This window comes from Pelmatolapia mariae, linkage group LG5 (assembly GCF_036321145.2).
Source record: "Pelmatolapia mariae isolate MD_Pm_ZW linkage group LG5, Pm_UMD_F_2, whole genome shotgun sequence".
In the NCBI taxonomy this organism is placed as follows: Eukaryota; Metazoa; Chordata; class Actinopteri; order Cichliformes; family Cichlidae; genus Pelmatolapia; species Pelmatolapia mariae.
In genome coordinates this window covers 26,440,732-26,458,049 of record NC_086231.1, presented here as the reverse complement: position 1 = coordinate 26,458,049, position 17,318 = coordinate 26,440,732, and the positions used below count along the sequence as shown (strand labels likewise).

The 17,318-nt window shown below is 39.9% G+C and overlaps 1 protein-coding gene across 1 annotated transcript; it reads right to left on the bottom strand.

The window, feature by feature from the left end:
* Nucleotides 1–11,910: 11,910 nt before the first annotated feature.
* Nucleotides 11,911–15,569, bottom strand: LOC134627976 (transmembrane protein 233-like). Its single transcript, XM_063474502.1, has 3 exons — nt 15,390–15,569; nt 14,617–14,751; nt 11,911–12,148 (listed from the first exon to the last, which is right to left on the bottom strand). Exons 1-3 carry the CDS (start codon nt 15,567–15,569, stop codon nt 12,137–12,139), a joined length of 327 nt encoding a protein of 108 aa, XP_063330572.1. The 3' UTR covers nt 11,911–12,136.
* Between the last annotated feature and the right edge of the window lie 1,749 nt (nt 15,570–17,318).

Genomic DNA, 17,318 nt, shown 5'->3' with positions numbered 1-17,318 from the left:
CAGGAGGTTAACAGGTACTTGTGCTCGTTCATCTGCTGGGTTTCTGCTTCACTTGGAGCCAGCACAGGCTGCCTCTCTGGGCTAGAAGGAACCCTGCAGGCTCGGTAGAGGATTAGACAGAGGAGGAGAAGGAGGATGGCAACAAAGGTGTTGCAGGCGATGGCCACCAGTGCAGCTGTGGACAGTCCTGTGCTTTCTTCTGATTCCATATTTAAGACTGGACAGCAGTTCCCAGTGACGTTTAACCTAAATTTGAGCTTTTAAGTTGGCTCCTTGATGTCCTTAGTTCATTAGTAAGACCGAGCAGCAGCATATTTATTTAGAAAGCATGAATCTATAGGAGGTGATGCCCACAGAAGAACTTAACATAACACACACACTGTATTGTGCAGAATTTTTAGAGAAGACAAGCACAGGAAAGTTGTCTTGCATGTGTCACTTAAGAGATAAATGTTTACTCCTCAAGGTTCTGTTTTTCCTGATAGCTTCTTTAGGGTGACACACCAGTGCTCCGACATACAGAGGAGGCTCGCAGCACTTTCTGGCAGTGATGATTTCACAATAGTCTGTATTATCAAAACACTGCTTATGATTCCAGTAAACGCCTGCAACTGTCTGTAAGAGAGAAACAAATAGAACAATTAGGAATAATTGAACACCTGTGGAGCATGAAATGGAAAGTGGAGCACAGTATGTCTCAGTTAACTCATCAATCTTTTCAATCAGTCTCCTTCTCCTTGCTGTTCATTGTTTTATATCAGTTTTATACTATATATTAATATATGTGTAACATTTGTACTATTTTTTTAATGCCATCTCCGTCTAATTAATGTCTTTTATAATAGAAGTCAGCATTTGAGAGCACACACAGGCACAGCAGGAGGTATGGGAGGACCCCCCTTCTGCTTGCCACAGAAGAACACAGGGATGAGGATCAAAACACTGGACACATAGGCAGGATGTATAAACAAAAGATTAATTTCAGTTTGACTTGCTGTAAACCCAAATAACCTCGAACACCCTCAAAAAAACATGAGGAACTGAACACAGGAACACACTAGAACAGAGGAAGCAGATAAGAGGAAGCAGGCGTAAACACAGGCTGTGCAGGCAACCTGATAAACAACAATGATAGGGACAGGATTAGAAACAAACAGGGAACTAATTGAATACAGGTTAAGCTAACATGGGAGGCACCAACAATTAAATAAAGAGGAAAAAAAACAAAGTCTGAAGACAAAACGATGGCATCGCTCCTCCTCCTCACAGTGTAATGAATTCAGGTCAGTCTCAGTGTCCTTCCATTTTGTGGACCGTTATTGTGATAATGCATCAGCTCATTTCCTTAGCTGTCTCATTTCAAAATGACACAAAAACTTTGTGGAAAGATAATTAGCTCATATCTGTACCTCAATTTTTTATTTCTTTACTAAACTTGAATTATAATTTTCAGTAAAATATAGTCCTAGAGAGTGTATTTTAAAATAAAACTCGTATATCTCAAAGGCTGGATCTTGTGATCTGTGTCAGGATAGGTAATGTGGATGCGAATATCAGGTCCATGACTTTTTACTTGATGATCAATGATCCTTTTGAGCCATTTGAGAAAGAAAACTTGAGGAAAGCCTTTGCAAGAATACTGACTCCAAAAAAATGCTCACTTCATGACTGAACTGATGGCAATTTACTCTGATTTTTCAAAAAGAAGCCATTCAAACTGCAATCCAGCATGCTAATTTTTGACTACTACACAATATGGTTTGTTTCTACTCTTTACACACTTAATTACCAAATTAATCATAATTTTTAGTAAACAGAAATGCACACTGTATTGCCTGAACAGACAGAAATCCCCTACTTTGAGAAAGAAGGGAGAAAGAGTGTTCAGTAAGACTGCTGACTTAAAAAAAAGATTAAAAAATCACCAGAGTAAATTTTACTGTATCATATAATAAGTCACCTTGTTTGCCTGAGAACAGTCAACTAAACTTAGAAGGTGGATTCCAGATATCTTCTTTATTGTGAGTATTAATATATTATATATAAATTACTATTACCAAGGATTTTCTCAGTTGACCATGCACAAAAATGGTACTGTAGTGGTATATTGAACTTACTTTCAAAACAAATGCTGAATGTCAACACTAGCTCATAAATGCTACTCGTAAACACTAAATCATTACTGGCCAGAGGATTCTTGGGCAAGGTAGCTAGGTAAACCTCACCACTGTTTTCAATCATGCAAACACTAAAAACAACACATCCACAAGGTCTAAACACAAAATTACAGAAATAACATTAAATCGGTCATGATGGTTAGCCACCCCTGGTATGAATGGAACATCTGTTTGGAGCTATATGAAAGCCTTCCCTTCCAGCTGAGTGGCTACGCAGGCAGCGAAAGGGAGCATATGCTCCATTTGTACACAATTATGCACACTATATCTACTGTGTTAAGCTAAAATTTTATACAGCCGCCACTAGGTTGATGCAAATTGATCGCAGGCCACTGTAGCTTCACATGCACCAGCTCTGCTTGCACACGAGAATTCGATTTCCTCTGGACTTCGCTCCACAACCATAGCTAATAGAGTTAGCGCTGCTTTTGAAGCAATAATATCAGTTTGTGATTGTTACTAAAACAAAAGTTTTTCCTTAATCAACCAATGGACTGTGCATTCCTACTAATCGCATTCTGTTTCCCTGCATAACTCACATGCTACAAGCTCGCTGCACACTGCACTTTAATTCACCAAAATAAAGTTGTGGTAACCTACTCTCTCCCTCTCTCTCTTTCTCACACATACATGCATACATGATTGCTGTGCTCATCTTTCTTGACAATATTTCCACTGAACATCTTTAATAAAGGTGGACCATTTGCTAATGTAGATGCACATTAACCAGACAGAAATTCACTCCCATTATTTTCCTGTTTGGAGGATTAGCATGTCAATATGTTTACACTGGAAAAGCACTTACCAGTGAACAGTGAACTTATGTTGTGAGTGAATAGTGTTGTCCCGAAGATCGCTTTTCGAATCTTGTTACTTTCTAAAAACATGAAAATTCATTTTATTTGTGAATATTTTATTGTGAATGAAACACACGGCACTTCATTTTACTCATTGCTAACATCAGTGCCATGTAAAAGCACAGAGGCATCTAGAGTTTAAGGCACTACAATCGTCGCTCATCACTGATCTTGGTATTTGAGGCCTGTCCTGATCTTTGCTCTGCATTCTCAAGTTAGTGCTGAATAGCATGAGTACAGCCACTTCCCGTGAGAAAAAAAAACGCCTCTTCAAACCCAGTGAATCACATGGATATAACCCTCTGTGTGTTATTCACGTGACTCAGTTGAATCTAGCATGATTTCTATCAGTCAGTCTTAAATCTGCTTGTCTCACCTAACTATTGAGAAGCCCTTCTAATTCCAATATCTGCATGTGAGTGACAGCGCTGTCACACCTAGACTCACTATCACCTCTTATCAGTCTCATGTTAATCAGAGTCCCCTGCGTCAGTTGATTTCATACCCCCACATGTGCAGTTGGAGACCTGGCTGCCTGCATAGTGTGACAGGTGGATCTGATAAAGTCACAGAGCATTTGATCTGGATTTGGTGCAGCCTTCAATCCTCAGGTGGAAAGGAAGCTCCATTTTTTTTCACTCTTAGGTGATTAAGGAGGATACCTCAGTCACAACTGGTGATCTCCCCCTGAGCTCATAACTCGCTGCGTACTTAAATAGCACCAGCTGGCCCCAGTCCTATGGAAAACATAATTCTAATAACAATCTTAACTTCAAAACACTAAGAATGTTAAGACTTTCAAATTTGTTTTTATCACACTATGTGTTGTTATGGAGCAAAGTCTTACATTCACAGTAGTTGCACACTTACCCGACACACTGAGGCATCAGTTTTTCTACTGTTCTTTGAATAAATATCCCAGCGTATAAGTCAGCCATCTTCCATTATTCACATGGATAACAGTTCCTTCTCCAGCTGTCTGCCGTACTCTTTCTGCTGCTCTCCCCTCTGTCTCCCCCGTTTCTTTTCCTTCTCCACCTGCTCCGCTGCACTACAGACAACTGAAGACGAGGCAGGACTGCGCACTGTCTGCCAGAGAGCTCTCCAACAGCAGAGATTCAGAGGGGCGAGAGGGAGAGAGAGAGCATGAGAGGAGGGGCCGTGCAAGTGGATGTCAGCAGTGATATCAAGCGTAGGGAGAGGGGAATGGTTTGGATGTAATTACACAGGCCTCCTGCTGCAGACAGGAGGAGGGGGTGTGAAGGTTGTTACGGGGAACAAGCAAAGCTGCCTGTCAGACAAAACAATGACTTCCGCCTTGCATCGCAGTTCACAGTATGGCCAAACAAATAATTTCAGCTGTCAAAAGCAGGAAACTGGGAATCAAACTGAGATATTACAAGAAGAACCTAAATTAAGACTCAATCAAGGACATGGTTTGTGGAACTCCGAGCACAATGCTCATAACTAATCTTCTAATTAGAAAGTGTCCAGCAGCACCTTGTCCACTTTGATCCTACAAGTGTCCCAGACCCCGTGGAGTGTAATAGTGATCCATTTATGTTTTAGGGGTTTTTTAATATGATTTACTCCAAGTGAAAAAAATAAACTTTTAAGTCAGAACATATGTTCTCTTCTTTTGCAGCTTATCTTAATACTACAATCTAAGTGACAACATATCACTGCTGTTGAAAATTCCTGTAAGTAACAGTATCATATGAGCTGCATTAACACAGAGATGTAGTCAAGACTACTAAATATCTGAATAAGCAGAGTGAGACAATCAGTAATGCAGCATTTGTGGCGCACACAGCATACCCTCATGTAACAAGACACCAAACGAGGAGATCGTGTTCTGTTGCAAAAACAGGTTTCTGCTGCAGATTCGGTCAAATTGTTCTGTCTCGTGATCTTTTATTGTTCAGGTTACTCCAAGTTTGACGAGTTTGAGGTCAGTGTGGTGTATTAAGAAGTATTTATAGCAATGTATGATGGGTTTACTTGATTAAACTTGTCTGATTACAGCCATTTCTGGTCGATAGAATTGTAATGTTACAGTTCGCTGTGGATGACTAAGCGCATGTTAACACATTTCAATCAGACTAATATAAAAGAATCCGTCCTCTGTTTTCATGGCTCACTGTCAGATGCTAGAGACACTAGAGCATTTAGCTTGGGGCCCCTCTGCAGGACAAAAGAATAATGACAGGGCAAACAAATGTGATTACTGCTAGCTTTAGGGTGCTGCTTTGGACCTGTCTTTCAAAAGGAATTGTGGAGTCATTGTCAGATTTTACCATGCTTACAAAAGTATCTGTGCATTGTGCAGTAACTGATTTCGTATCTATTTTCTGTTTACTTTTCTGTTTACTGTTGGCGATTCGCCTGATTAGGACCCAGTATGTTGAAAATGTTATGGCTTTTCAGTCTACAAGCATTTATTGTGGGTGTTGCTTTCAGTGTGTGGACAATACGTACTTGTCCTATTCATGGCTTCTCTTTCAAACAACATGCCGCATATTGTCAGATTAAATATTTGTGCCTTGTAATTTACAGATCTGATTTTAGTCTTGCTGTTGGACTTTTAAGGCTCATAAGGCTTTCAATTTCTGCTGACTGTTGTCCAGATAGCAGTGCGCTGTGCTGCACAATCTTGAGTACTGTTTAGGAGAGATAAGGTTGTATAACGTTCTCTGTGTCTTTCACGCTGTCCTGCAGTGTGGCTTTTCCACCTCTGTTTAATGCGCATTTGTATTTCATGGTTCAGTGGGGTTACCATTCTAATTTAAGTTTTCATTTAATTTAAAGAAATACCCCAAAAAAGCACAGTTATCCTTAAATAAGGTGTTCATGAAGTCATTGTTTCAGTCGTATGCTGCTTCCTGAATGTACTGAAAGTTTGACTTTGTCTGTGGTGTGTCTCATTTTTTTCAGCAGTCAAGCAGTGTAAGATTTAAGTATTTTAAAATGTACTTCTATCACTTTGGTGTGCCACTTTTTATGTGTAATGTATGCAATACATCGTCATGTTTGTCTCTGAATAGAAGTTACAGACTTTATGGTTGCCTTTGCATGATAATTTTTGTAATTTCCTGGAGCACAGATACTCGGGGGCCGCTGTAGCAACGCACTGAGCCGAAACACGCCCACACACGTAGAGTTGATTAACATAACTTATCAGAATGGAACTGAAAGGCTGCAGGACGTGCAGTTCACACAAACAATCTGTTTTCAAACTGGCTGCACTTTTTAATTCAGTGAAGTCGTGCTAGTCTAAGCCTGCATTAGCCTTTGTGTAGAGAGTGATGACGTAGCAGAGATACAGGACAGCCAAGCACACCCAGTCAACTGTGCTGGCACAGTTTGTTCCCAGGTAGCACTGTGATTGATACATACATTTATGTCATCACATGCAGCGATTCCACTTTTATTTAACTGTGGTGATTGCAGTGTTGTGTGTGCTTTGGCCTTTTTAACATTGCAGGGTTTCCCGTAGAGCCCTTTTTACTAAATTCCACCTAGTTAGGTTCAAATATGCCCCTTCACAACTTTAACCCTGAATGTTAAAAAATTATGCTTACCCAGTAGTACTGTACAGTAGTACATTATAAATCTTTGCTTTGAGTAGCAATTTGACTTCTCACACTCACACTTGGTTGTGATTCTGTTTTCCGATGGGGACATATAAAACTGGCTGCTTCATCAATATCACATTTACAGTAGTGATGGTGTTTTTGAAATTAAAAAAAATAGAAATGTAGCCAATGAGGTGCAATGTTGTGCTTTTCTACTTTTTAATGGTGTTTAGTTCATTCTCAAGATTAATCGTGAACTTGCCTGTATAGCTGCATGCAATTCATACGTCCAGCTGTGAAAGTAATATATATAAATGAATGAATTTGTTCTCGTTAGATTGCTATGGGTGATCATACAGACATGAGGATGACAGACTAATTGGAGGGAGTTTGTGTCTAAAAATGGGCTGTGAGCAATATCTTTATAACAGGTGAACAATGGCTGCATGTTGATTTACTTGAACAAGCCTGTGGTGAGCGGATCAAATGTAAACACTGCTTCAGTCAAAGGATACAGTTCAAGGAAATCTGAACTTTGTACAGGGGAGTTAATGTGCTAAAGACCACAAAGTTGTTTCATCTTAACTGCTTGCCCAGGTAATAAACACAGTTTTAATCTATTACTTGATCATTAGGTTGTACGGTTGCCATAAAAAGTTTTCCGTGTGGTGGAATTTAGGATCTAACTGCACGTACGTCACACATGGTAATGTCAACAGCCATTGTTTGTGTTCTGTGTGATCACAGTTTTCATGCACAGGACAAATTGCAGCACGTCAGAAAAAAAATTTTGGTTTGTACTTAAAGTATAATATTTTTTTTTAATTAGTCTCAGTTGGAAAAAAAATACAGGCCCATAAAAAATGAACAAAAAAATGACAATAGTATAAAAAAATGTTTGACCCAAACGTTTTTTTCAGCACCATTTCATAAGCCTGAGCACATTACATTATTAAATTCTTACATAACAGGGTAATCATCTCTCTCAACAACCATCCACCTAAACTACCATTAGCATCTGTAATGATCAGGACTTGGGAGTGCTTCACGAGGCCAAAGTCATTGTCGGCATAAGCAGCATCATTGTTGACGTGGGTGTCTTTGAGCTCCTCCATTAACATAGCAGACTTCTACAAATACAGGCTGACATTTTCTCAAACGACTGCAAATGTATTTTATCAAATGTGCTGACCTTCAGCGTCAACAAATTCAATTTCATTGTTAGTCAGTTAGCATTAAATGTAACGATGATGGCGTTCAAGGTAGCACTCTTCAGATATTATGGATTGTATTGAGGGTAAAGATGAGGTCAGGCCCCCAACTTTACTCTTGTGTTTGATGCTGACACGCTGTCCCCGACAACATTTCCAGAAGGTAAAACTATAGCTATAAAAACCCACTGGACCTTAAATAGAGCACAGCTAACAGGCAGTCTAAGCTGTCTGGTCAAACCAGTGGAGGGTTTCACAGTGAAAGCATCACAGCAAAAATAGAGCTGTGAGAGAAATGGATATTAAAGTTCATGATCCAAATGTATCTGAAATAGGCTACTGTGTCTATGTGTTATCTATCTAGCTTATGCCATTTACCCCAAAGCATGTGACCTAATGGAATTTAAAAAAAAATTAAGGCAAAAGTCTTTAATTCTGAGAAAAAATATACATTTTGAAAATTAACAACAGTACCCATTTTTTCACCCATCCATCAGTCCCATTCTTTGGAACACAATAGAAATAATGAATTATAATCATAATTAATCAGATCTGACAGTCATTCACTGTCACTAAAAGGAAGAACTGATTTGGTTTTGGTTGTCAAGGGTCAACAAAACACTTTCTTGGCAATAACTCAAGAATTAATTAATATCACAAATGTCCAGTAGGATAAAAGTGGTGACATTTCATATTGAAAAGGCCGTCAGTTACATCATAATGTTTGTAAAAACTCTGTAACTCAGAAAACAGATGGAAATCTCCCATTTTACCTATCCTATAGATGCACGTGGTAAGTAATAATATTTAGGTCAGCTGTGGTGTTTAAACAATGGTAATTGGCATTCAGGTGCCCCAGAAAATAACCCCCACACAATTACGTGACAATACCAGCCTGAACTGTTGATACAAGCCATGATGGATCCATTGTCTCATGTTGTTTTACCCTAATTGTGAGCCTGCCATCCACATATTGTGGCAGAAATTGAGACTCATCAAGCTAGGAAACATTTTTCCAGTCTTCTGTTATTCAGTTCTGGTGAGCCTGTGTGAACTGTAGCTTCAGTTTCCTGTTCTTAGCTGACACGAGTGGCACCCAGTGTGCTCTTCTGCTGCTGTAGCTGATCTGCTTCAAGGTTCAACATGTTGTACATTCAGAGATGCTCTTCTGATTCTTTATTTTTGCTCTTTTTTTTTTCATTTATTTATCTCTTTATTTTTTTAATTTCCATACCCTTCTTGGCTCCCCCTCCTAATAATGCATGACACTCCCATCAGCTTGAAGCAGTCTGGCTGTCCTCTGACATCACCAAGACATTTTCACCCAGAGAACTGTCGCTCACTGGATATTTTCTCTTTTTCGGACCAGTCTCTGTAAGCCCTCGAGATGTTTGTGTGGGAAAATCCCAGCAGATCAGCACTTTCTGAAATAGTCAGACGAAATTAAATTCCAGTCTTCATTAAACTATATGTGACTAAGCGGACATGAATTCAACCTGACTGGCTGGCAGATGCACGGTAGAAATTCTAGTCTTAGTATGAAAAAAGAAGAAAGGACCTTGAGGCCTTTTCGTTTTTGAATATCAGGTATCTAAATGCATGTCGCTCTTTCTCTGCTTGCACAGCATCGTTCCCACAGTGATCCTATTTCATTTATTCCAACTAGATCAAACTGCTGCCGGATAGGAGGAATGTGTCATGCGATATGTACACATGAAGGGTCTATGCAGTGCTAATGGAAGCAACTTGTTTGAGTGGCCTATTTATGCGCACCTCACATGAGTCATGGAGTGCTCTCCAAATTTACCGGCTGTAATGCGGCCAACAACACAACAGTAGCTTCATGATGAATTATTGATGTGAATGCAAGCTGAAAAATAATATGATGCACTATTCTTGTGCAGAAGAATAAAAGCAGCGCTCCCACAAAGATGGAAGTCATAATCTCTTTTTGAGGCAACATGAAGCACATAAATGGAAACTATTTTAATTAATTGTGTTTGTGTGAAATTTTCTTCGGCACATATTATGGTCGTCAGTTCCCTGTCACAAAGTCTGTCTTGATCCCTTGATAATCTTACAAAGTGCTTTTCAAGTCGCCTTATCCCCGCGCTCATTTTATCTTTCTTTTTTTTTCATCCCGTCCTTTCGCGTTTTGCTTTGGTGTGACATCAAAGAGGTTGCACTACAATCACGCTGCATTTCTCTTTCAAGTAAAGGGAGATAATAGAACAAGATTACTGCCAAAAGTGATTTGTTAAGTGCATTAGAATAACTGCTGAAACTTGGCAGCGGGCCTGTTACATCAGAGGGACTGCTATGAATTGCACCTGCAGGTAGGAGATAGGTTTGAAAGAAGAAGAAAAAAACACTGCATAACTGCAAACCAAATGTGAAGACGCAAACCGCAGATTTTAGTTTCTCTATATGTGGAGCATGTATGTGTAATTCGTCTCTCCCTGGGGCCCAGGGAAAGCATCATTACCCTGCAGATAGATGTGCAATATATGAAAACAGTCTGAAAGGCTTGTTTTTCAGTAGCAACAAGAAAACAGTTATGAGTCATGAGTTGAGACTGAAATGGACGTACAGGATCATGACTCTCCCGCTTAAACCCGTCTGAATCATCCCTTTATTCCCTCCCACCTTTAGGCCACTTTACGTTGCTTCATGAAAGGATGAGTTTTGTTTGACCATGTGAGAGGCTGAGCAAGCTGCCACACAGAGGACAGATCTGCTATATTTAGCTGGGCATATGCTGCGACATATCAAACTACAGGGAAAAGTCCCGGCATGGAAGGTTGTAGTTCAAGGCTCAAGTTGTGAACTTGAGGCTGTGCAGGTCTGTATAAATACTTTGAATTGTGTGTATTCAGAGTAAATTATTGAAAATAGGTCATAGGGTCTAACAGGGAGCAGACATAGAGATCTCAAATGCATGTAACATGATGCTTGGTTTGAGTTTACTTTTATGTGATCGTAATGCCAAATTTTACTCAGTCGTGACAGACCACACAGGAAGCTGTTGTTGCACATGTCAGCTAACGCAACTGCAGCAATAGCTCTTTGGTCAACAAGACAGAATAATTAAACAAGTGCCAAGAAATGTCTGGAACTGATTTTAATACACGTATATTTTTAAAAATGCATTTAGGTAGCAGGCTCGTGCAAACAGAGCTGAAGAAAAATAGTAAACACCAAATGCCAAATATTCTAACATCCAGTCCAAATATGGGGCAAGTCCCCCCAAAATATTACAAGATACTTTATTTCCCATTGTGTAGTATCTTCATGAGTTCTCTCATCAGACCCTCGCTGTCTGGTAAATGCAAGCAACTTTTAAACCTCACGGCCTAAGTTTGTAACGCATATTTAAGTCTCATGCAAAAAAAAATACAATAAAAAAACAGTAATTGTAGATAATCATAAACATGAGGCACAAAGTCAGGGATATAACTTGTAATATAATTTTTCCAGCATTGGTTTACATTTATATTAACTGCTGTGTTTATAATCAATCATCACACTAGGCAAATAAAGCTACAGAAGCAGAACTTGTGACTGGATTTGATTTCACAATTGTGTGTTTTAACATTTCTGTCATCAAAGGAAAAATTCATTTATTCTTCTTATGAATTATTTATTCTTCCAAAAGTCTCTGTGTGAACCATGGTGGCCGGCGATACGCTGCACTGCGATACACACATTTCACATGCTCTTTGTAACTGCTACAGGAATGAAAATAACATTTGTTTGTTTACACAATAATTTTCATAATAATTCCAGGTTTGATGCACAGCAGGGGATTATCTATAAATACAGTGAAGCTAATTAAGACACTCTGTGTTCTTAAAAAGGTCAATTGGGCTTCTACCTTGGAGAGATACATTTGTAAGTTATACTCTACACGCCTAAATTATTTTCATATTTCATTGTTATTAGTTGTTGTCTGTTCAGATTCTTTATCCACCATTATGGTTTAACATAACTGGTTTTATTATCATAAAAGAAGGCATTACGGTCAGGATTTTTTTATCACTCGAGCTATGAGCAACAGTAAACAGTGGATTGTTTACACCCTTGTGGAAAGCTGCCTTTTGCAATCAAATCTGGAAAGACATTAGTCACTGAAGTGTATACGCCCACCAGATTTTACATTCACTGATTTTTTGTAGGAACAACATAGACAGTAAAGTAAGCGCTGTACAGGCTAAAGTAAACATGAGTTGAGTCTGAATCCTTTCGTTGGCACCTGAGCTCGTAATGAGGTTTCTGCTCAAAGTCTTCGACTCTCTGCTCTCTCTGCATCCACTGCACTAAAAATCCAACTGCAACACAAAGTACATTAAATGAATGACTAATTTTTCTATATTATATGTAGTGGTGAATAGTCAGTAGTGACAAGTCTCCCATGTACAATTAAATCTATATATTATACTTATTCTATATACATTACATGTTGTACACTGCTCCAAAAATTAAAGGTACACTCTGTAATCAGAGTATTGATCTGGTCAGTTAAGTAACAGAGGCTTTTGTTAATCAGTTTCAGCTGCTTTGATGTTAATTAAATTAACAGCAGGTACATAACAGGGACAACAGCCAAAACAGGAATTTTTTTATTACTAAACAAATATGTTGGACTGCTTTCTTCCATTTGCACCATATCTCTAAAATTAGAAATATCCCGTCTCAGAGTGACGCTGAAAAACTTCATGCATTTATTACTTCTAGGCTGGACTACTGTAATTTTTTATTATCAAGATGTCCTAAAAACTCCCTGAAAAGCCTTCAGTTAATCCAAAATGCTGCAGTAAAAGTACTGACAGGGACTAGAAAGAGAGAGCATAATTATGCTGTGTTGGCTTCCCTTCATTGGCTTCCTGAATTGAATCCAGAATTGAATTCAAAATCCTGCTCCTCACATACAAGGTCTTAAATATTTAAACCCCATCTTGTCTTAATGACCTTGTAGTACCATATCACCCCATTAGAGCACTTTGCTCTCAGACTGCAGGCTTGTTGTTCCTAGAGTATTTAAAAGTAGAATGGGAGGGAGAGCCTTCAGTTTTCAGGCCCCTCTTCTGTGGAACCAGCTTCCAGTTTGGATTCGGGAGACAGACACTATCTCTACTTTTAAGATTAGGCTTAAAACTTTCCTTTTCGATAAAGCATATAGTTAGGGCTGGACCAGGTGACCCTGAATCCTCCCTTAGTTATGCTGCAGTAGATGTAGGCTGCTGGGGGATTCCCATGATGCACTGAGTATTTCTTCTTCAGTCACCTTTCTCACTCACTATGTGTTAATAGACCTCTCTGCATCAAATCATATCTGTTATTAATCTCTGTCTCTCTTCCACAGCATGTCTTTCATCCTGTTTTCCTTCTTTCACCCCAACCGGTCGCAGCAGATGGCCGCCCCTCCCTGAGCCTGGTTCTGCCGGAGGTTTCTTCCTGTTAAAAGGGAGTTTTTCCTTCCCACTGTGGCCAAAGCGCTTGCTCATAGGGGATCGTATAATTGTTGGGTTTTTCTCTGTATGTACTATTGTAGGGTCCACCTTATAATATAATACACCTTTAGGCGCCTTCAGCATAGCCTCAAAAGCTTGGAGGAGAATCCAGGAGAGCTGGACCAGGCTGTAGAAGGTTCTTAGCCCGTCAGCAGGAGTAACTGCTCGATTGTGCAAGGAGGAACAGAATAAGGACTACAGAATGACCTCCAGCAGCCCACTGGTGTGAATATCTCTGACCAAACAATCAGAAACAGTTGTCATGAGGGTGGCTTGAGGGCCTGACGTCCTCTAGTGGGCCCTGTGCTCACTGCCCAATATCATGAAGCACACCTGGCATTTAGCCTAAAATACTGGAATTGCCAGGTTCACCACTGGCGCCGTGTGCTTTTCACAGATTAGAGCAGGTTTACCTTGAGCACATGTGACAGACATGAAAGGGTCTGGAGAAGCCTTGAAAATGTTATGCTGCCTGTAACAATTCTCAGCATAACTAGTTTGGTGGTGGGTCAATGATGGTCTGGCGAGGCATATCCATCAAGGGACACACAGACTTCTACAGACTATGCAACAGCATCCTGACTGCCATTAGGTATCAGGATGAAATGCTTGGACACATTTCAGACCTTATATTGGTGCAGTGTTCTGGGTTCCTCCTGGTGTACGATAATGCCCAGGCTCATATGGTGAGAGTATGCAGGCAGTTCCCTGGAAGGAATTGATACCACTAACTGGCCACCACACTTGCCTGATCTAAATCCAACAGATCACCTCTGGGACATTATGTTTCAGTCCACCCAGTGCCACCAGATTGCATCTCAGACTGTCCACAGTTTCAGTGATGTCCTAATCCAGATCTTCCAATCTCATTGGAAGCATGCCCTGATGTTGTCAGGCACGCATACAAGCACGTGGGGGGCTACACGAGCTACTGAGTACCATCAAACGATGTGGCGTCCTTTTATTCCTAACACATTAGATCTAAGTGTTCCTTTAAATTTTTTTGAGCAGTGTATATTGTATATATATAATGTGACCTTTTACTCTGTAATATTAAGGTTCCAATAAAAGATTAGGCTTGTATTTGTCACCCTCATTCAAGTCAAAAATCATTGACTTGACTTTCACTAATACGCATGACAATAATAATAGTACTAACATAACTCATGAAATTAGCTATGTGTAGGGTCATGTCTGAAGTTATAGTTGCAATATTCCAATATAAAGTTTTTAGAAATTCACTTGAGAAGTTTTTATGAGTGGTAACAGTGCTGAGGCTGTCTTACTGTGGTAAAATGAACAGTGCAGGAGATGGCGATGATGAGAAGCCCGATGATGACTGAGGCAATAGCCACGTAGAGCGCGTTCCTGCCCAGCCGCCTGGAGCCGTCGTAGTCTCCGCTGTAATAACTGTTTCTAGACTGGAAGAGAGAAATCACTGTAAAGCATAAAAACTCACCGGCAAACCTGCTAAAAACACTTGTCCTCAAAATGTGGTACGCAGAGCTCTCTGAAAAGTCTATGAAAAAAGTCTAATAAGTGGTTTTGTTTTTTGTTTTGTTTTTTTATTTGCCAAGTGAAAGTTTATTTCCATCAACAGGCAGCATGAAAATGTAATTTTCCAAAGTGGAAGATGAAGTAAGTTTGTTTGATGGGCAGAGCAGGTGTCTGTGTGACTGGGTTACATCTTAGGGTCCAGCACATCAGAACACTGTGTAAGCGTTACATTTAAAGCAGCCTGGACAAGAACATGTTTCATTTCTCTCTGACTCATTATTTCCTTAATATTAGAGCACAGAGCATGCATAGTCTAACACAGAGGCGTGGGCAATTAATTCTCCCAAGGGGCCACGTGACACACGGGAACTGTTGTGGAAGGCCAGAGCAATAAGCTGAACTCTGCCCAGTATTTATCTCTTTATAAACTGCTACTGGTAAGAGTAGATGTTACTATCAGTCGTTAGCTGTGGGCTCTTGGGAAAATTAGTTGCCTGCCCATGGTTTGATATGATCTATTAAAACCCCATCAGCTGATCTAAGTTTTATTGTTTATACTTACCATGATAGAGAAGACCAAGGCCACAATGTTGACGGGGTACGCAGGACAAAAGCATGTAAAAATGGTCAAACAAAGGTAGCTTTGAAGAGGAGGTGGTAGTTCCTCTAAATAATCACTGTCAAAAAATTCGCTCCCACTTAAGGAGCTCTTTAACTGTGGATTTAGCACTCCAAGTGCCATCGAATCTGACAGCGAGAGGCGAAAAACCGAAATTTAAAAATGTTACAGAAAAACAGAAGCTAAAAAAGTGTTCTAAATACAGCAGGAGGGAGTTTAAGTCTAACTTTGAACTTTGGAAAACAAATAATGAAACCAACAGCTTAAAACTCAGCTTGAAAAGTTTGGTCTTGTATACCGGGTCTAATCCTTCCTCAAAGCTGGGAAAAAATGAAGTTTGTAGGGAGAGAAGGCGAAGCAGAGAGGTGGGAGAGGATCACTAACCCTGCTGGCCTCCATCCAGAACTCTGACCCTGATAGAAGTGTGAGGGATCAGACTCTGTTTACCACTGCTGGCAGCCCACACAAACATAGTCACTGCACTGCAAGATGGATGAATGTTGTTAGCACAGAATGACACATGCATGGAACTTCTGATGAAACAATGCACCCCGTTTTTTAGTTTGTCGGGTTAAAGACCGTGAAAATTATGAATATGGGAACAAGTCCTTCAGGCATATTCACTGTATTTGTTTACTCTGTCAACTCTATCCACTTTAAGTAGCTTGAAGTAGCCACTCTCTACACAGAAAACAGTGGCCTTGCTCATCATGCCCGTGCAGTTTTGGTGAAAGTTGTGTTATTAAATTTGCTACTGAAGGGAAGTCTATGAATACTTCAACCCACTAAAATCGGGAGGACTTTCACAGACTACAGGTAAAAGTGGATGCAGACTTCTTGCAAGACTTCTTGTTGTTTCGTTAAGTAGTCTACAGGAGTCTTTGTGGTGGGTCAAAATGTAACTTTACTATTCTGCACTCGTAGTTCTATCAAGTGTGACAAGATACTCAACACCACTGGCTGAAATGTAGCCCCAAACCACGACAGAGTCTCCACCGTGCTTGACAGATTTTCATACCAGTTGTTTTTTCTCTGTTTTCCTTCCTTAAATATGGCTTCTTGACAGCCATCCTTCTACTGAGACCATTTCTGATGAGGCTTCAGCTAACAGTAGATCAAGACCTGTATCTCTTAGGTCCTATGTCAGGTCTTGGCTGAATTGTTTTTTATAGACATGACTTTCAGGTATTATTCATCTGCTGTAGATAGTTCTTTAGGCCACTTCCTTTTTTGTCCTCCACTGCTTTCAACACATTTTTTACAGACATGCAGCACACCATGCTGAGATATGCCAAGTTTTCAGATAATAGCGACTTGGGAATCACCGTGTTGGTGCTGAAATACGTCTATGTCTGTCAATCTATGTTATCTTTGGTATTTTTTATAGAGTCAACTAATAAATGGGAACGAATTTTGTGTTTTTGTGACAGGCTGCTAGTAACAATGTGCCTAAAGATAGAATTCTTTGATAAGTTCTCTGTCACTCATCACTGGAGTTAGGTGGAGTTTATATGTTTGAATGACTCACAGTCCAGCGTTTAGTAGCTTAAATTAACAACACAGACCAAAATGTTTTTCGCACCAGGCTGCAAACATGTTTATCCCTACTGTAAGGTTGTGCATTTGATTAAGGGAGCGAATCCAGCCTCAAATGGCCATTCTGTGAACTGCAACTTTTGGCACTCGTGTTTTGGCTTCATTTTTCAGCCTCAGCAGTTGAAGTTTGACAGTTATATACACCGACTATTTGTGCCAGTATTCCAATTTAAGAGGCGGCATTTGCACTGAAGATTTCAAACACGCAGGTCAGTTCACATGACTTCAGTGTGCATGTGAACAAATGTTGGGTTTAAAAAAAAAAAAGGAGTCACA